We start from the raw sequence: 21685 nt of genomic DNA, 5'->3' as shown, positions 1-21685 counted from the left end.
GTGGACCCTGGCGAAGTTGCTGTTTTTCAAAATACCGAAGGAAGATTACAAACCAGCAACGTCAAAATAACTGATATAATCAAGCGAGACGAATACCGCGATCATATTAGTCAATTTACTCGTCAATCGGAGATGGTATTAAAATCTATTGCTGATATCGCCGATATTATAGCGAAGTTACCCCTGAAGGCCAATATCGCGGATGTGGAAAAATCCGACAAAGAGTTATCAGCAACGTTGCTTCTGAAGGCTGATAAAGCATTACACGACGATCTTCAGGACAGAGTGACAAAAAGATTTACCAAGCTAACTAACGATCTTAAAAAACTAGACGATACATCAAAAAATCTCAGTAAAAAACTCGACGAGGATATAAAAAAAATCATCGATACCTCTTCAACTACACATAACGATCTTACCGAGAAAACAAAGAAAATAAACGAAGATATCGCCCAAATCAACAGAGAGATTGAATCGGCACGTGCATTAATATTTCAAAAAGCCGATAGAACATCACATAACGATCTTACCGAGAAAACAAAGAAAATAAACGAAGATATCGCCCAAATCAACAAAGATATTGAATCGGCACGTGCATTAATATTTCAAAAAGCCGATAGAACATCACATAACGATCTCATCGAGAAAGTAAAATCCATCAACGAGGAAATTACCAAAATAAATACTGCGATGGGTCAGAAAATCGATAAAACATCAATCGACGACCTCAGCGAGAAAACGAAAAAAATAAACGAAGATATCGCCCAAATCAACAGAGAGATTGAATCGGCACGTGCATTAATATTTCAAAAAGCCGATAGAACATCACATAACGATCTCAGCGAGAAAACAAGAAAAATCGACGAGGATATTACTAAAATCAGCGTAGATATTGACGTAATGCGTGAATTAGTAAGTAAAAAAGTTGATAAAACATCACACGACGAGAAAACAAAATCCATCAACGATGATATTGAATCGGCACGTACATTAATATTTCAAAAAGCCGATAGAACATCACATAACGACCTCAGCGAGAAAACAAGAAAAATCGACGAGGATATTACTAAAATTAACGATGAAATTAACGCGGTACGAGAATTAGCGCGTCAAAAAGTCGATACATCAGTGTACGACGGAGAAATTCAAAATATCAACGAGAAACTTCTCGCCGTAACATTACACGCCAACGAAATCGGCGCAGCCATATCACCGTTGGATATTCCAATATTAGCGCTAATTCGCATACCAAAGATTGTAATAACAAAAAATATTCCCTACCATGCATCATTTGTGTTAAGGTCACAAAATATCACATGGACACCCGATAATGATTCTTTTAATTTTACCGCACCAATTCGGGGGATATATCGAGTATATATTATTTCGGAGTCAACAAATTTTAACGTGACAAACGATAGCCATAAAATTTATGAATATTATCCTGGATTTTTCGTTATTTCCATGGATGAAAATAACACTGAAACTTTTAAACTAACGCCACCGGATAGAACCAACATGGGACCAGTGTATTATTTTATAATTTTCGAATATTTATCTGGTTGGGATATAATTGGTCGACCCGAGCCGGTCGCAGTTGCCGAGGAAGAGGAAACTGTAGTTGTCGAGATAAAACCCCCCACTATTTGAAAACGGAAAAACTCTGATTTTACAAAGAAATTGACTAGATAAATAACTAATAAATGACCGCATCGGATTACCGTTATAATCAGGCGCGATCATGGCAGGATTCGCTAAAAAAACTCCTAGACGAGTATCAGATAAAAATAAAGAAATACCAGCGTAGATTAGTTACCATTGACGTTGCTGTGTACGCGGTATCTGCGGTAGTCGCCGGTGCTGGAATAATTTTATCCGCGGTAACAACAATCGCGCCAATCGTTGCAACAATAATAATCTCGTCAACAACGACAATCGCTGGTGTTCTCAATATCGTAGCGAAAAAAATATCCTCGTGCACAAGTGAGAAGTTATCATTGTACAAAAACAAACTAACCAAGGTCAACGACGCGTATTCGAGATTATCATCGTTGCTTTCGGAGAGTCTCAACGATGGCGTTATCTCCGATCTAGAATTTTCGGTAATGATAAGTATTTACTCCGAGATTGAACAAATGAATATTAATAATGTCCGAACTAGCCCAGATCGTGACAAACACGACACCGCCGACAACAACGTTAATATCGTTAAGCTCAACTAAGCCAGAATTTAGCATCAATTTTCCAACACCAATCAGCGTCAAAGAAATTGCGTTAACACAACTGCGTGTCTACAACAGCTGGCCCAATGTTAGATCGAAATCATTTGGCAGATTATTATCAAACAATTCACTTGTTTTTGCCAACAAAAACAAACCCGATGGAACACCTGATTGGATCGTCGTTGGCATACCAACAGGCAGTTACGAAATTGATCAGCTGGATAAGGAATTTACCACCAGAATATCAAATATAACCGGCGATGCTACTCCGGGAATAAAAATATCTGCGCATGAACCAACACTGTCATCGATGATAGAAGTGAAATCGCCGTACATGGTAGATATTTACCAATCATCGATTAGGACCATATTAGGTTGGCCTGAAATCGCACCTCTAGCAAAACCAAAAAAATCAGATTTTATTATTCCAGGTTGGTACGAGGAAGCTCCTCCAGAACTACCGGAACCAAAAAAAGAAGATTTTACCACCGACGAAGGATGGTATGGAGATATCAAACACAAACCTCTGATCGATAGCGCCATCAACCTCATGAATAACCACAAATTTAACCTGGTAATATTCGCTTTTACTTTTATTAACGAAAGAATTCTCTCGTGGTTGCCTCTTCCTAAAATTCCCCCCGGTGTGAAAATCTTCGACGCTACCCACATTAACAGGATAATAGCCCCCATAGACGGTATCTTGGTAAGAAGAACCCTCGACGAATTTATTCAAGAACATACAATACAATTAAATTTATTGCGGGAATCCTTTCATGAATGCATCTTAAATAAATCAGGCTCATGTAGCGAAATTATCAAACGCGTGAAAATTTTAAATCAACTCGCGAATGATGTTGAATATTATCATGGAATGTTTATTCAGGCGATAGTCGACGATATATCAATTGCCGATTATGTTCTTCCTATTAGCAAATTCGAGTTGATCAGAAATTCAGGAGAAAAACAAAAATTCATGAGAGTATTTGGATTAACCGAGGAAACGCTACCAAATTTCAAATTTCCTGATTATGACGTTGATAAAATGAGAAAATCCGTCACTGATACCATCGATGATTTATTTCCGAAGTTACATGCCGCGTGGACTAAAAAAGTACAATTGGAATTGATTCTCAAACACAATAACGATCCCGCCGGGCAAGGTCGGCATATCTCGCCAGGTATCGTTAATATAACGGAAGTTATCGCGATTTATCTTCACGCGGATGTTGTCGAAGGCAGCTACAATGTTGATTCGTCAGAGTCAAATCAAGCGCAGCAGGGATTTATATTGTATTCGTTTTCACCTAGCGCCTCTCCTGGTTATTTGATAATAAAAGAGCCAGTGAATCCATTTTACCTGCGATGTCATAATCGATTATTGTCAAGGATAAATTTCAAACTAACGGATCAGAAAGGAAATTTGCTTGATATCCGCGGGGAAACTGTTAGTATCAATTTACTGGTGAAATCGTAGATTTTCAAATCCGTCCGCCAGGGAAAAACGGGCCAAAAAAATAAATAAAATCCAGGGAAATTTTCAAAATTAATATATTTTTTTAATTTTTTTTTTTTTTTGTTGTTTGCGGAAAATATTCAGGAAAATTCAAGAGTCTGCGATTTCCTTGGCCTTGCTCTCATCGACCAGTTTTTTCAACTGTCTGATGCGTGAACTTGTAATTTTTTTTGACTCGTATGCTTCTGATAAAATCAACCTAGCTTTTTCCACTAGCGTAGATAATTTAACAAAATCCTCGACGCGATCATCGCTGACTGTCGCAAGTGATTGATACATCGCGATTTGGATTTTCTTTATTAATTTGTATTCGGATGGTAGCGTGTATTTATATTCGAGTTTCCCTTGAACAATCGCCTCGAATTCGGATCGGATTTTATTCGTGTCCAACTCCGATGGAAGATTTATTTTTTTCCTTAGATCATCGATGGCTTCGATGATATTGTTTATATTTTCTTCGTCCATATTATATTAATTTTGTAATATTTAATTATTCTTCGTCGCTCTCCGAATCGAATATTATCGGAATATAGGAAAATTCGATCCACGCGTCAAATTTGTAGGAAAATGTCGCGCTGATTATTTTTTCTGCCACTCGTCGCACTGAGGTCGAATTAATACTAAAATATTTTGCAGCTGCATGCATCGACGCGAATATAATTTCCTCGTTTGTTTCTCGATTTATCGATTTAACCGCCTTGGCATATTTCGGATATTTACCAACGTTACTACTGCGAAGTAAATTTTCACTCGGAGTTACCGCGTGAAGATTGGTTATTTTATTGTTGAGTTTATTTCCGTCAATATGATCGATAACAAGACCATCCCCGATAGGTCCGTGAAAACACTCGAATATAAATCTGTGAGAAAGATAATTTGTTTTTTTTCTTTTTTTATTCTCGCTGAAGTTACATATCAAATAACCCGAATTACCAACATTACCGACATGATACTTTGTTTTGATATTTCTGACAACACCATCGGCAGATGCCTCGTATCCACTGATCGTTGGATGCGATTTATACTCGTGTGTGATTGTCATTGCAGGAATCGTCGATTTCATTTCCATATACAATATTCCATCTGTCTAAATCATAATTTGCCTTGAATCGATTAATATAATCTTCTTCGCAGGTTATTATCGACGAGGATCTTTTTTCGTAATACCGGCGCAATTCTCGATAATTTTTCCCTCCACAGGATAAACACAATCGAGTTTTTCCTCGCGTGCCAACTTGGCAAACTAAACACCGTTGTGGTCCTTTACTGCCTCGTCGAATTGCTTATATGTGAGCGCCACAATATTCGCCTCTGCAGGATTTGTCGCATGATTTTGTTGATCCGATTGGTATCCATGAACATTTATTCATTATAATTTAAATATTTGTCTAAAATATAATAATGGATACATTTGATCTTGATGAGGCAGAATATATTATTCCTGAGGTTGATCGCGCCAAAAAAGAATTTTTCGATGATGGAGCGGTTCATGTTTGGTCGACATGGAAAACTAACTCCGTTGATGCCACGATGAACCTGGAGCGGGCCAAGAAGATAATCGAGCATATAAAAAACTCGCATTCCGAGGAGCGATTTATCTTTGGAATAAAATTTATTGCACAAATGCCTGACGACACTTGGATTATTCGCGATAAACGAGATCCCGTGCGTGGCGGTAAGAAAAATGTTGTTCTTGATAAAAATTCGAAGCCAGGATTATTATTGGGAATTGACGGTCCTTATTATGCCAGGGCGTATCCATCTAGCGCTGTTGTTTATGGAATTTATCGGCTAAATAATAATCCTGACATGAAAAATCTACCTGCGATGAAAGAATCACCGATGATAAATTGCGTTGCCGAGCGCGTTATCGAGCATATGAAAAATGCTCGTCGTGGATCTGGTCTGACTCAGTTGAGATTGAATAAAATTAATTCATGGGCGAAGACTGTTGTTGATGGCGCATCGATTGACGATGTTGCTGTGTTGAGCAAGAAACTTAAATTTCCTATTACCGTGAAAACGCTATCGGGAGAAATATTATATTCGTCGCCGTATAAATCTCGAGGAGTACCAATCGAAATTGTTGATCATAATTCACATGCGTGGTCGCAGTCGGTAATGATATTCCCGCGGGATCGTGTTGTTAAATTTTATCCTGTTGATGATGCAAAGGATAATTCCGATGCCATGTTCCGATATATCAAAATATTAGCCGCATCTGATCCAATATCGGTTTGGTTATTCTCGAGCGAAGAAAAGTATGATCAGTTTATATTGCCGCGCGGAGATATTTACCGAGATGAAAAATTACATGAATCTATGAAAAATATCGCGGTGAAATATTCGTCAAATCCTGATCAGTTATTAACGAATTGCTTTACTGTTCCGTCTGTTGCCGCTCACGCTGCCAGAGAAAGAAATTCGTGGAAACCTACAAAAAATGAATTTCTCACTGATATTCAACTTAGTTGTGTCGAATACGGCCATGGCGGATTGTGGAATACCAAATATTATTTCGAAGATATGATCTCCGTTGATATGAGCGCGTGTTATCCTGGAAGTTTCCTCGGATACGGCGATTGTGCGGATTATTTTGCTAAATTTGGCCATCCCACCAGCGAGATGACGAGAGTAGCGATTAACGGACCGTTACCTGATTTTGTCATGACCGGATTCGCTTATGTAACTTCATTCGAGCTTGCTGAAAATTTACATAAAATTTGTTATATTTGGTTTGGTCGGCATTTATCTCAACGCAGATGGGTCCCTATAGTGTTGTTGAGATATATGCTGGATTCGTCAATGTTAGTATCGTTGACGGTTAACGAGGCGATTATATCGTATAGAAAACAAACTGAAGTGTGGTTGCCGACGGATTGTGAAAACGCGAAGGATATCGGAAGAAAAACAATTGGCAAATTTACTCAAGGAGGATCCGTTGATCATAAACACCGACACGCTAGGTTATTTATCAACGACGCCGAGATGGATTTTATTATAGCCGATACGGTATCGCGAGGAATATTCTGCAACAGAGAGAATATTATCATTGACGGAGTAAAGTTGGGTACCGTAATTAGCTATCTCGATGGAGAATCAGCGCAGTATACGCATTTGAGATCATCGATGCTAGCTTATGTGAGTATAAATTTACTGTCGATGATAAATAAATTTTCTGATATCGCGGTAAGGGTCGCAACGGATTCGTTTTATATCGATAAGAGATATCAGTATAGGCTAGATAATTTAATCGCCGATGGTTCTTGGGGCACTTGGAGGATAAAAAACGAGGATATCCTAGATTACTGTGAGGACGCCAATGTCGAAGATTGCGATAAATTTCATCGAGATAAATTTGAGGAAATATCGACGGCTGCATCTGCATTTGACCCGATTTCGCGTAACAAATTCGTTTACATAAATGGTCCTGGTGGTAGCGGTAAAACAAAGCGAGCGATAAATTTATTTGCGAAATCTGATATGATCGTGTTGACTCCAACTCACAGATTAGCGCGAGAAATAAGGCAACGCGGCGTTGATTCTTGCACGTATCACAGTTATTTCAAATACAGCGGTGGATTATGGGATTCGGCTCGTATGGGAAATAAATATATCAACAGAATTATAATATTTGATGAAATTTGCACAGTAAATTTAGTTGTATTAAAATCGTTCCTAACCTGGCTGGAGGAGAAAAATACAGCCGTGATAATGTGCGGAGATCATGGCCAACCTGATCCGATTGATGGTGAATCTCCTCACGAATGGCTCAGGAATTTCGTTGACTATTATGAGGAAATCGACGCTGATTATAGATCCGATGATATTTTACTGACTGAATTTAAGAAAATAATTCGATTACAACCGAATAAAATTCAATGCGATGTGATGAGAAGAATAATCGACGAGACTCCGATGGATATTTTTCTAAATTTGTGGCGTCCCGATCATCTGATCGTTGCTAGTAGGAAAATTATTCGTGATTTTATTCAGGATATATTATTCAAACTTCATTGCGAGAAATTTCCAACATTGCAGGTGCCGTTATGTTACAGGCCCGCTGATACCAGGAAACAAAATATCAGTGTTACTTTACCATGCGGAGAGGAAAAGATTTTAGTACTGAACGATATTATTCTTGTTGATATTAATCTTGTTAATGACGCGATAAACGCAGAAAGATCGCCATGGAAACTAGGATATGCAACAACGATACATTCATCGCAGGGATTAACCGTGGATGGCCAAGTTTGGATCGTCGATGATAGAATTTCCTGGTCAAATTTGGTATATTTAGCCGTGTCGAGAGTAAGAAAATTATCTCAGTTAGGTAGAATTCGGTTTCACATTAATGACGCTGGCGGTAGTTGAGTATCTTTCGGTATTATTTGTAATTCCTCCTTGGTAAATCCGCGTTGTGGCGCTAGCGAATCTAGGAAATAAATTGCTGGTCTTCCCGATGATCTTGTTACGGCTGATATTTTGTGTGTTGTTACGCTCCAATTTGGATCGGTTGCTCTTTTTCTTCCTCCTTCGGCCTCGCCTTCTTTATATAAATACCTGACCGTGACGCTACCTAGCACAGGCGGAATTGTGGAATCTCGCTTTAGTGGTATATTCGATTTTGTAATTGCAATTGCGGGTTTCATTGCTATTGTTCGAGTTACTTCGTTATTTAGCGCGTTAATCACGTGAGGTAATCTTGTTACCCAATCATGAGATCGATTATCTTGAATAAATTCGCGCGCGTACTGATATCCGAATAATCGTTCTGCAAGAGTTTTATTGAATCTTTCGACGATAGCCTGATTGTGATGAACACCTACAATACCGCGACGGATTTTAACATTATTCTTTTTCATCAGTGAAGTAACCGCGCCAAGAAATTCTCGACCTGGATCAACCTGGAGAAGCTTCGGCCATGTTAATGGAGATCGTGAATAAATTTCGCTAAACGCCTTAGCAATCTCTGTTGCTGTTTTATTCGATAACGGTTCCGCTTCCTTGTATCTGCTAGCAATATCAACAACCGTCAACACATACTTGTATGTGACTCCGTCGACGGTATCGTAAGGAAGAAACATTAAATCAGCCTGATGGACTTCATTAGGGACACTGACGGTGAAACTTGCATATGGTATTTTCTTAGGCGGAGGAAGATATATTTGCCAGACTGCCTGTTTCGATAGCCACGATTCAGCAACGGACTGTTTTACTTTTGCTGCCTTGGCGAGTTTGGCTATTGCTGATTTTCCTCGCCAGAATCCTCGCGGAGAATAATATATCTGCTCCATTATTATTTACCAGCACCGAATACTAATTTACCTTTCATTGCGCCTTTTATCAACCAAGTTGCCAATTTTTCTTTGAAACTTTTGTCAGGAATCGCGTCTATTGCATGAATTAGCCTAATATCAGCGAGATGTCTTTGTTGTAAATCCCCGCTACGATACGCAAGATCGTGATAGTAACACGCGTTATCGATGGCGTTTACTGGATCTTCGCCGGGATTTGGTTGATTATTATCATTGAGTCTTATATCAAGCCTCGTGCCGGGTCCGCAGTAATTGTATCCTGGCAGATGCTTTTCTCCGGGATATTTCGCCCAAGGCAACCCGGGTAGATTTTTCAAGGAGGCGGCAATGTCTCCTCCGGTTCTTCTATTTTTTTTTTTACAAATTTAAACTTGCGTGTCTTACAAACTTCGCATTCTCCTGCAATTGCGTTCCTGTTATTGCGTGTGACAATTTCGATTGGATTTATCGTAGCTGTGTGAGTACGACACTTAACACAATATAGATCCATGTATTCTAGTAACATGAATGTAATTGATTTTTCGGCCACGAAGCGACGCGAGCAGGTGAAACACAACGCGGTGTTACCGAATTCGATAAGGATGATAATCATTGGCCCGTCCGGTTCTGGAAAGACGCAGTTGTTGCTAAATTTGATAATGCGATGGCTAAAATGGGATAAGTTGTATTTGGTTGCACCGTCCGTTGATGATCAGCGTTGTTATCAAGTGCTAAAGGAATTTAGCGACAATACCGACGAAGGCACAATCGAATTCATCACAGACATCAATGAAGCTCCATCCGTGGAAAATTTAGATGGCGATGTTAATAATCTTGTTGTTTTCGATGATGTTATGCTGGATAAGCAAACTAATCCGGCTAGGATATTTTCGCGTGGCCGACACAAGAACACCGATGTTATTTACGTGACGCAGCGATATACGCAAATTCCGAAAGTAATTAGGGACAATTGCAATATCTTATCAGTTTTCAATGGCGTCGATACTCACACGCTAAGAAATATTCATCAGACTTGGTGCAACGGCGATATGGACATAAACAAATTTAAAAATTTCTTCAGCCGCGCCCAGGCAACACCGCATGGTTTTATCACGATTAATCTTCATGATCCGCGTAGTAGATATCGAATCGGTCTCGATCAAATTTATTCATGAAACTCGCAGCCAAATCTTTGCAAACTTCATCGATGGAATAAATTTCTCCTACCCCTCCCCCCTAAAATCTTTGTCCAGAATCATTGATTTTGTTCACAAAAAATTGCAATCGGTGACGAATTTACGCAAATTATTTTTCGCAGGAAGGCTTATTTTTGAAATCTGAGGCTTCTACGGAGAAAGTTCTCGTAGGAGGCTTTATTTTGGTCTGGGGGTCTGGTCTGTAGAACTTCCCTGCTGTGGCAAAGTTGTTTTTGTGTTCACCTTCATGAATTATTTATGATATAATTTAAATAATTTACTTTCTTTTCAACTGTGTAAGGATCATAATACTTGGCCTAAAGAGGATTTTGTGGTATGGGCAACAGAGCCAGAACTCTATCACCAGGCTGAAAACTCCTTTCCTTTGCATTTTTGTCATACATTAATTTCATTTTTGACTAAGTAGAGTGCAGATTATTTCTTGCAATCTCAAAAGCCTTTGACAACTTATACTTAAAAATGGAAACATAATCAAGAAGATTAATTTCAGTATTTTCATTAGAAAGAAGTTTCTCTTTTAACAACTTCAATGGCCAATGCCCATTATGTCCAAAATCTAGTTCAAAGGGACTGAATCCTAAAGATTCGGAAACTGACTCCATAACAGCAAACAAAAGTAAATTAATGCCTTCATCCCAATCTTTGCCTGTATCGAAACAATATAACCGAATCCAATTTTTCAAAGTTTGGTGAAATCTTTCCAACGCCCATTGGCTCTCAGGGTGATAGGCAGAAGATTTGAATTGCTGGATGCCTGACTCGTACATAACTTACTGGAATATTCCATGCATAAAATTTGACCCTTGATCAGATTGGACAGTTTTGGGAAGGCCAAATTGAAGAAGAATAAAAACTTTATCAAACCTTTTACTGTGGTTTTAGTTTTAATATTCCTCAAAGGAATTGCCTCTGAGAATCTTGTTGACGCACACCTTATGTCAACAAGTATTGTCTACCTGACTTGGTCTTAGGTAAGAGACCAAAACAATCTACCATTTTTCTGCTAAATGGTTTGTCAAATGTAGGAATAGGTTGCAGATGAGCCTTATGTATCTCCTGACTGGGTTTTCCTACCATTTGACAAGTATGACGAGATCTACAGTATTTACAAACAGCACTTTTAATTTTTGGCCAATAGAAGTGATTCATATCTTATGATAAGTTTTATTAATCCCTAAATGACCAGCCAAAGAGGTTTCATGGGCCAAACTACGTATTTCCTGTATGCATGATTTTGGAACTACAATTGGATTGTTCACTAACCACTCGTCACCAGCAGGTACATCGGAAGGTCTCCATTTTCTCATAAGAATCCCATTTTTAAAAAATAACAGACAGGTATTTCAGTGGCTTCCATTTCACTAATGGCCTTTTGGAATAAACAGGAGATCTCAGGATCTTTTTCCTGTCCAACGACAAGTGAGTGTCGTTTGTCATAAATATATTGATTAGCTGAAAGAGAATCACTGTGATCAGTCCTTCTGATTGATCCAAACAAGGAGCGAAAGTGACCCCATCAAATCCTGACCAATACATGTGTAAGGTAAAGGAGTGAAAGTGACCCCATCAAATCCTGACCAATACATGTGTCAGGTAAAGGAGCGAAAGTGACCCCATCAAATCCTGACCAATACATGTGTCAGGTAAAGGAGTGAAAGTGACCCCATCAAATCCTAACACAATTCTCAAAAGCTTTCTTTGCCATAGCTCTAGTAACTATACAAGCTGGATATAAATCAGGGAATTCTTTTTCAATAGGATTGACTTTCTGATCCAAACAAGGCTTGTCAGTTACACGTGGATTAACCACAACCTTATCTCCAGCTAGGTCTTTGCCTAGCAATAAATGATTTCCCTCAACGGGTAGAGCATACACTATTCCGACTGTCACGGGTCCTGAGACTAAGTCTGAAGGCAAATTTACACAATGGAGAGGAACATTAACAAAGCCGCACTCGACTCACTGAATAAGAACACTCTCATTAGAAGCAGACATCTCAGAAAAAGGCAAGGTACCTGATAATAAAAGAACTGAGAAGCTCCTGTGTTCCTTAAAATTTCAATAGGGATGGGATTGGCCGAATCACCCAAGAATGATATAGAACCCTTCGACATAATACTCCATAATAAAATCAGACTGGGTTTAGTAGACCCATGAAATGTATTGCTTTCAATACAAGACCCTGATCTTGACCTCTTAGAAATAAGAGCATTTGGAATAGGTCTGTCTTGATTATGATTCTTATTTTTCAATTTGTAGCAATCAGAAATAATGTTGTAGCAATCAGAAATAAAGTGTCCTTTTTTCTTGCAGTATGTACACGTAGGAAGAGACAAAGCTTTTTGATCAAATATATCAGATGCTTGATTTCTAAATGTTGTGCCATATTGAAATTTGAAGGGCTTGTATTAGGCTGAAATACCTTTCTACCAGAAGACTGCTGAGTAGAAGACTTGCCTACGAAAAAAATTTTATGAGCTAAGAAATACTCGTCAACAGTACGAGCAGAATTTTCCAAGGTTTTAACCTTATGCTCATCAAGATAGGTCTTAATGTCACTATGGTCACTTTTCTTGAACTCTTCAAGATAGGTCTTAATGTCACTATGGTCACTTTTCTTGAACTCTTCAAGTAGTACAAGTTGTCTGAGGTTTTCGTAATCTTGATCAACTTTCTTGGCGGAGCACCATCTGTCAAATAACTGCACTCTTGCAAATTCAACATGAGCTTCCTTTTTATAGCTCCTGAACCTTTCCCGACAAGCCTCAGAGACCAACTCATAACCCTTTAAGATGCATTCCTTAACCATACCATGGTTAGCACTTTGCTATAGTGACAGTGAATTGTAAATATCGCTAGCTTTACCAGTAAAATCATTGTAATAATAGAGTCCAATGCTCCCCTGGTCATTTAAAATTTTCAGCACATTTTTCAAACTGAGGAAAATATTTGTCTTTTTTTCTCTAAAAGTGTTCACTTACCTAATATTCTTAGTAACATCAAAATGACGTATGTGAAGCGGGAACGTGCATTTCACTTGTCAGCTCTATTTTTTTAATTCTAAATTAAAATTCCTTCTCTTCCTTCTCTCTTTGCATTTTCATTTGCTACTGTCTCTATCTCCTCTTTCTCCGATTTTAACTGCATTTGCATCTGTTTCTCCTCTTTCTGTAACTGCATTTGTCTCTCTCTCTTTCTTATCTAATTGCTTTTGCATTTGTTTTTGCTCTTTCTGTAACTGCGTTTGTTCTTTCTATAACTGCATTTGTTTTTCTTCTTTATCTTTTTAAACTTACAGCTTTCTTAACTCCAATTCCACCTTGTATTTTAATTTTGTTTCCTTTACTTTTATGTCAGAGTCAGACACAGACGTAGTGATCCGAACCAAAACACTTTTATCTAAAACATTCTTTTCCACCAAATACTGGACCAAACTAAGTTTTATTTCCTGTTTCGTTAAGCAATCTTTTGCCTCAGAAAGATCCTATTTTCTGGCAAAATGAATAAATTCATCTTTTTTTCAAGCAGTCCAACTGCTCCTGGGTAGGATTTGAAAAAAGATCTCCACTTTGTAAAAAAAGCCTGTTGATTTCACTAAAAAATTATAAACTATGAAATAATATTTGGGATTTACAAATTTCCAAAAACTAGGGGAATTTAAATTTCAAAAGCAAAGTTTCCTGACATACTTTAGCCAAAATTCATATATCCTGGACGAGCCCCAAATTTTCTTATTAAGAATCTAGGCTATTACAAAAAGTAACAGGAAAAATTTAACAAACAATTTATTTCCCTAGAACAGCAAGTGAAAAATGAGAAAAAAAGAACATACGGTTTTACGAATCAAATCAAAAAATAATCCAAGAATTAAAAAATAGAAAATAATCACTTGAAATCCAATAATTTTAAGAAAATAAAATCTCAGCCCAAACTGGTCACAACAACACAAATTAACGTGTCAAAAGTTTAAAGCCCAATGACTACTTCTGTACAAGACATTAGGTATAAGGCTAACTTAAGACGCAAACAGATCCCGGATGGGGGTCAGCTTTCTAGAAATGATGAATATGTTACATGATGAATATCACGTCGTCCATGCATGGCCTTGACTTAACATAATAATTCTTATTCTGAGAAAGAATATAAAAAATTAAACAAAGTTGTTTACCAAAGTCACTGGTTCTGAATCAAGGTCAGAAACTAGATACAGTGTTTATATTATTAGCTGTTTATAAAGAAACAGTCAGGCAAAAATAGAACTGAACTGAATTTCTGGAAAATGTCAAATCCAGTAAACAAAGTTACTTTACAATAGAATGTAATATAATTTTTAAAAAATTAAAAACTAACAAACAAATATATAAATTAATCATACATATTATCTGCAACTTCAATTTGTTATGCATATTGTTGGCTAATACGTTTGAGATTAAAATAAAAAGAAACTTTGCTTGTTGCGAGTTGATACATTGCATATATTTCATCTCGTGGTGAAATATTAAATGTTCAACCACTCAGTCAAGTATATCCGTTATTCACTCATTACAAGGAAATATCTCCTAATTATTGGCTTGAATAATTTGACAATTAAGAAAACCGGGATTCATCGAGAATGGAGTAGTATATATTTATTGTACTGTAAATATCTTTTTTGTAGAGATATCGAGTGGTTGGACAAGGAACGACTCATCACCTTCACCTATCCAAACCCTTCTTCTTATTCAGGAATCAGAAACAGCTTAGTGATTTTAAACACACGAACGGGTAAGTAACTCTTGACCGTAAAGTAACTCTTGACCGTAAAGTAACTCTTGACCGTAAAGTAACAAAGTAACTCTTGACCGTAAAGTAACTCTTGACCGTAAAGTAACAAAGTAACTCTTGACCGTAAAGTAACTCTTGACCGTAAAGTAACTCTTGACCGTAAAGTAACAAAGTAACTCTTGACCGTAAAGTAACTCTTGACCGTAAAGTAACTCTTGACCATAAAGTAACTCTTAACCATAAAGTAACTCTTGACCGTAAACACTTTAATGATGTTTCTTTTTGAAGTATCCTAGTTATCTGAGCATTGGTTTAAAATAGTACAGCATTGGTTTAATGACGATGTATTCTTTGTGTAAAATAGTACAACATTGGTTAATGACGAGGTAGCCTTTGTGTAAAATAGTACAGCATTGGTTTAATGACGAGGTAGTCTTTGTGTAAAATAGTACAGTATTAGTTTAGTGACGAGGTTGTCTTTGTGTAAAACAGTACAGCATTGGTTTAGTGACTAGGTAGTTTTTGTATAAAATAGTACATCATTGGTTTAAAGAGGAGGTAGTCTTTGTGTAAAATATTACGGCATTTGTTTAGTGACGAGGTTGTCTTTGTGTAAAATATTACAGCACTGGTTTATTGACGAGGTAATCTTTGTGAAAAATAGTACAACATTCGTTTAGTGACGAGGTTTTCTTTGTGTACAATAGTATAGAATTAGTTTAATGACGAGGTTGTCTTTGTGTAAAATAGTACAGCACTGGTTTAGTGACTAGGTAGTTTTTGTGTAAAATAGTACATCATTGGTTTAAAGACGAGGTAGTCTTTGTATAAAATATTACGGCATTTGTTTAGTGACGAGGTTGTCTTTGTGCAAAATACTACAGCACTGGTTTATTGACGAGGTAATCTCTGTGAAAAATAGTACAACATTCGTTTAGTGACGAGGTTTTCTTTGTGTACAATAGTATATAATTAGTTTAATGACGAGGTTGTCTTTGTGTAAAATAGTACAGCACTGGTTTAGTGACTAGGTAGTTTTTGTGTAAAATAGTACATCATTGGTTTAAAGACGAGGTAGTCTTTGTGTAAAATATTACGGCATTTGTTTAGTGACGAGGTTGTCTTTGTGCAAAATACTACAGCACTGGTTTATTGACGAGGTAATCTCTGTGAAAAATAGTACAACATTCGTTTAGTGACGAGGTTTTCTTTGTGTACAATAGTATAGAATTAGTTTAATGACGAGGTTGTCTTTGTGTAAAATAGTACAGCACTGGTTTAGTGACTAGGTAGTTTTTGTGTAAAATAGTACAACTCGTACACACAAAAGATGGCCCATCATACAATTTGAATAAAATGGCACAGATTTCTGTAATAATTTACACTGCTTTAAATTCAATTTCTATCCAACATTGTCACTCCTTTACTTTCCCCAAAATAGTTCAGATCTCTGTACAGCAAGTTCTGTAGTGGTCATACATGTGATTGTTTGCAAATGAATTTTTTCAGAAATTTGAAAAATGTACCTACTCAAACTATTTGGACACTGACTTATGATCCGTTTACATTCATACCCATCACATTTGTAACAAAGTCGATTTTTCATAACTCGTGTAACCACATTATTGGAGAATAAAACACAAGACTGACAACTGCAACTATTTCATAATAAAAGTTATGTTTTCATAAGTTTAGAACAAAAATACCACTGGGTAAAATTATCGATTTGTTTGAAATTGGGCTGAAAGATTCATTAATGTTGCAAGCCAATCTTCTTGCCCACCAAAATAGTGGTAAGGCCATAGAGTGTTATTCTTGTCCGTCCTTCTTTCTGTCATGGTTTAGCGTTTAGGTCAGATTTCAGGTATGCGGTGGCGTTTCTGTGTTCAATAAACACATTTCTAGAATATATTTTTTTAATTCAGGGGAAGTTGATATTTTTCGAGAAGCTGGAAAACAAAGTTCTCCAATTGAAAGTCTCAGCGTATCACCTTCAGGGTAAGTGTATGTCTACGATACTACTGTATTGTGTATGTAAGTGCCTGTGTGTGTCTGTTTGTATGTATGTAGGCATGTTATTACATAATAATAATAATAATAATAATAATAATGTATGTAATCAGTTTTCGATTTCCTTGCGATGCATGAAACACATTGTATTCAATTTTATCGATGCACGACAAACCGGTCCTTAAGGAACATCCATGTTGAATCCCTCCTCTTCTCATGAAAATTAATATGTGTCAAACTAACTGCAGACAGAAAATGATGTTAATTTTTTGGCAAGAAATTATCCCGATAAAGCCTAAAATATTATCTTTTAATTCTTTTATTTTTTGGCGGGGTGGGGTGGGGTGGGATGGGGTGGGACCGCTACCATACTGATGATAAGACCTTACCAATATAGATGAATTATAACGAAATGACGTGATATTTACCTTACACAATAGGCCATTACTGGAAAAGGACGTGACATTTAACTTACACAACAGGTCCTTACTTGAGAAGGACGTAACATTTAACTTACACAATAGGTCCTTACTTGAGAAGGAACCTGACATTTAATTTACACAATAGGTCCTTACTTGAGAAGGACGTGACATTTAACTTACACAACAAGTCTTTACTTGAGAAGGACGTAACATTTAACTTACACAATAGGTCCTTACTTGAGAAGGACCTGACATTTAATTTACACAATAGGTCCTTACTTGAGAAGGACGTGACATTTAACTTACACAATAGGTCCTTACTTGAGAAGGACCTGACATTTAATTTACACAATAGGTCCTTACTTGAAAAGGACATGACATTTAATTTACACAATAGGTCTTTACTTGAAAAGGACATGACATTTAATTTACACAATAGGTCTTTACTTGAAAAGGACATGATATTTAACTTACACAATAAGTCCTTACTTGAGAAGGACGTGACATTTAATATACACAATAGGCCCTTACTTGAAAAGGACATGACATTTAATTTACACAACAGGTCCTTACTTGAAAAGGACATGATATTTAATTTAGACAGTAAGTCCTTACTTGAGAAGGACGTGACATTTAACTTACACAATAGGTCCTTGCTTGAGAAGGACTTGACATTTAACTTACACAATAGGTCCTTACTTGAAAAGGACATGATATTTAACTCACTATATAGACCCTTACGTGAAAAAGACTTAAAATTTACCTTGCAAAATATGCCCGTACATTAAACAGACGTGACATTTGCCTCACAAAAGAGGCCCTTACATGAAAGAACGTAACATTTCTTGTAACAAATTAGTCCATACAGGAAAAAAACCTGACTTGTCTCGTATCAAATTAGACATGTCCAAAAGACCTGACATTTCTCGTGTCAAATTAGTCCATACATGAAAAAGACGTGACCTTTCTCATATCAAATTAGTCAATACATGAAAAAGACGTGACATTTCTCGTATTAAATTAGCCCATACATGAAAAGGACACGACATTTCTCGTATCAGATTAGTCGATACATGCAAAGGAAGTGACATTTCCCGTATCAAATTAGTCCATACGTGAAAAGGAAGTGACATTTCCCGTATCAAATTAGTCCATACGTGAAAAGAAAGTGACATTTATCGTATCAAATTAGTCCATACATGAAAAATACATATTTCTCGTATCGAATAAGTCCATAAATAAAAAAGACGTAACATTTTTCGTATCAAATTGGTCCATACGTGCAGAGAACGTAACATTTCTCGTATCAAATTGGTCCATACAATCACTGGACGTGACATTTGTCGTATCGAATTAGTCCATACATGCAAAGGACGTGACATTTCTAGTATAATTTCAGTCAATACATGAAAAGTACGTGGAATTTCTCATATCCATTTAATCCATACATGAAAAAACGTGACATTTCTCGTATCTAGTTAGTCCACATTTAAAAAGGACGTGACATTTCTCGTATCAAATTAGTCCATACATGCAAAGGAGGTGACATTTCCCGTATCAAATTAGTCCATATGTGAAAAGAAAGTGACATTTATCGTATCAAATTAGTCCATACATGAAAAAGACATGATATTTCTCTTATCTAATAAGTCCATAAATAAAAAAGACGTAACATTTCTCGTATCAAATTAGTACATACATGGAAAGGACCTGACATTTCTCGTACCAAATTAGTACATACATGCAGATAACGTAATATTTCTCGTATCAAATTGGTCCATACAATCAATGGACGGGACATTTGTCGTATTGAATTAGTCTATACATGCAAAGGACGTGACATTTCTCGTATCAAATAAGTATACATGAATGGGACGTGACATTTCTCGTATTGAATTAGTCCATACATGCAAAGGACGTGACATTCTCGTACAAAATTAGCCAATACATGAAACGTACGTGGAATTTCTCATATCAAATTAGTCCATACATGAAAAAGACCTGACATTTCTCGCATCAAATTAGTCCATAAATGAAAAAGACATGATATTTCTCGTATCTAAAAAGTCCATAAATAAAAAAGACGTAACATTTCTCGTATCAAATTAGTCCGTACGTAAAAAGAAAGTGACATTTATCGCAATTAGTCCATACATGAAAAAGACATGATATTTCTCGTATCAGATTAGTCCATACATGAAAAGGACGTGACGTTTCTCGTATCAAATTAGTACATACATGGAAAGGACCTGACATTTCTCGTATCAAATTAGTCCATACATGCAGAGAACGTAACATTTCTCGTATCAAATTGGCGCATACAATCAATGGACGTGACATTTGTCGTATCGAATTAGTCCATACATGCAAAGGACGTGACATTTCTCGTATCAAATTAGTCCATACATGAAATGGACGTGAAATTTCTGGTATTAAATTAGTCCATACACGCAAAGGACGTGACATTTCTCGTATAAAATGAGCCAATACATGAAAAGTATGTAGAATTTCTCATATCGAATTAGTCCATACATGAAAAAGACGTGACATTTCTCATACCCAATTAACCGCTCCGGTGGCCTAGTGGTTAGAGCGTCCGCCTCTGATGCGGGAGGTCGTGGGTTCGATCCCCGGCCAAGTCATACCAAAGACTTACAAAAATGGTACTAACAGCTGCCTCGCTTGGCTCTCAGCATTAAGAGGTTAGTGTTAGGACTGGTCGGCCCGGTGTCAGGATAATGTGACTGGGTGGGACATCATGCTACATGTCTGCGGCATGATGCCCCAGTGCTAGACATCACTATAAACTGCCACATTGCAGACATCGTAGCGATATGACTGAAAAATTGTTAAAGCTACGTTAAAAATCAAAATCACATCACATCACATCACATACCAAATTAGCCCACTCGTGAAAAGGACATGACATTTCTGGTACAAAATTAGTCCATACATGAAAAGGACGTGACATTTCTCGTATCAAAACAGCTCACACGTGAATAGGACATGACATTTCTCGTATCAGATTAGTCCATACACGAAAAAGACGTGACATTTCTCGTATCACATTATTCCATACATGAAAAGACATGACATTACTCGTATCAAATTAGTCCACACATGAAAAAGACGTATCATTTCTTGTATCAAATTAGTCCATACATGAAAAGGACATGACATTTCTCGTATCAAAGTAGTCCATGCATAAACAATAAGTGACATTTATCGTATCAGATTAATCCATACATGAAAAAGACATGACATTTCTCGTATCAAATTAGTCCATACATGAAAAGACATGACATTTCTCATATGAAATTAGTTCACACATGAAAAAGACGTGACATTTCTCGTATCAAATTAGTCCATACATGGAAAGGACGTGACATTTCTCGTATCAAACTAGTCCATACAATCAAAGGACGTGACATTTCTCGTATCAAATTAGCCCACACATGAAAAGGATGTGACATTTCTTTGATCTAATAAACCTTTACTTGAGAGTGACGTGAGATTTCTTTTAGCAAGTAAACCATTGAATGTTTCAGGCAGACATTCCTGATTATGCATCATGTATTATTTTTTAGGTAGACATTCCTGATTATGTATTATGTATTATTTTTCAGACAGACATTCCTGATTATGTATGCAAACAGATGGTTCGAAGTTTGGAATATTCATTCAAGGCAATTAATAAAAGACATGGACCCATCTGTTATACCAACGACATCTGTTGTAAGTATATCCCGAATCATTTTATTCCAGCAAGAAAGTACTTTTTAAGGTCTTCTTTTAATAATTACTTTTCTTTACAATTGTTGTTGTGTAATTTATCCTTATAAACAATATGAAAACTGGAACTATTTCCAAGGCTCATCGATGTAAATAGTTGTTATTGTATAATTAATCCGTATAAACAATATAATTTCCAAGGCTGATCAATTTAAATACCCGTCATTTTTCTTACATATCCTACACAAGGGATGTAATCTAAATATTTCCAAGGCTGATCGATGTCAATACCCGTCATTTTTCTTACTTATCCTACACAAGGGATGTAACCTAAATATTTCCAAGGCCGATTGATGTAAATACCCGTCATTTTTCTTACATATCCCACACAAGGGATGTAACCCAAATTCCCTTACATATATTAGTCATTATCCGGCTTTGCCTGCAAGCTTAATACATGTACTTTGTCAAAAAAATGTTAAAATTGTTACTGTGTTCTGTGTA

At 36.8% G+C, this 21685-nt stretch overlaps 1 protein-coding gene across 2 annotated transcripts in view; it reads left to right on the top strand.

The window, feature by feature from the left end:
* LOC149795663 (WD repeat-containing protein 11-like) overlaps positions 1–21685 on the top strand; it is a 208123-nt gene that overhangs the window by 74529 nt on the left and 111909 nt on the right. For both annotated transcript variants that reach the window (XM_089964120.1, XM_089964121.1), the window contains exons 13-15: positions 14911–15017; positions 16943–17015; positions 21076–21184. In XM_089964120.1, the coding sequence (XP_089820246.1) occupies positions 14911–15017; positions 16943–17015; positions 21076–21184 (289 nt within the window). The remainder of the gene's footprint in view (positions 1–14910; positions 15018–16942; positions 17016–21075; positions 21185–21685) is intronic.

This window comes from Sinohyriopsis cumingii, chromosome 7, assembly GCF_028554795.1.
Source record: "Sinohyriopsis cumingii isolate HCF-2022 chromosome 7, ASM2855479v2, whole genome shotgun sequence".
Taxonomy (NCBI): Eukaryota; Metazoa; Mollusca; class Bivalvia; order Unionida; family Unionidae; genus Sinohyriopsis; species Sinohyriopsis cumingii.
This window is presented reverse-complemented; position numbering and strand designations above follow the sequence as displayed.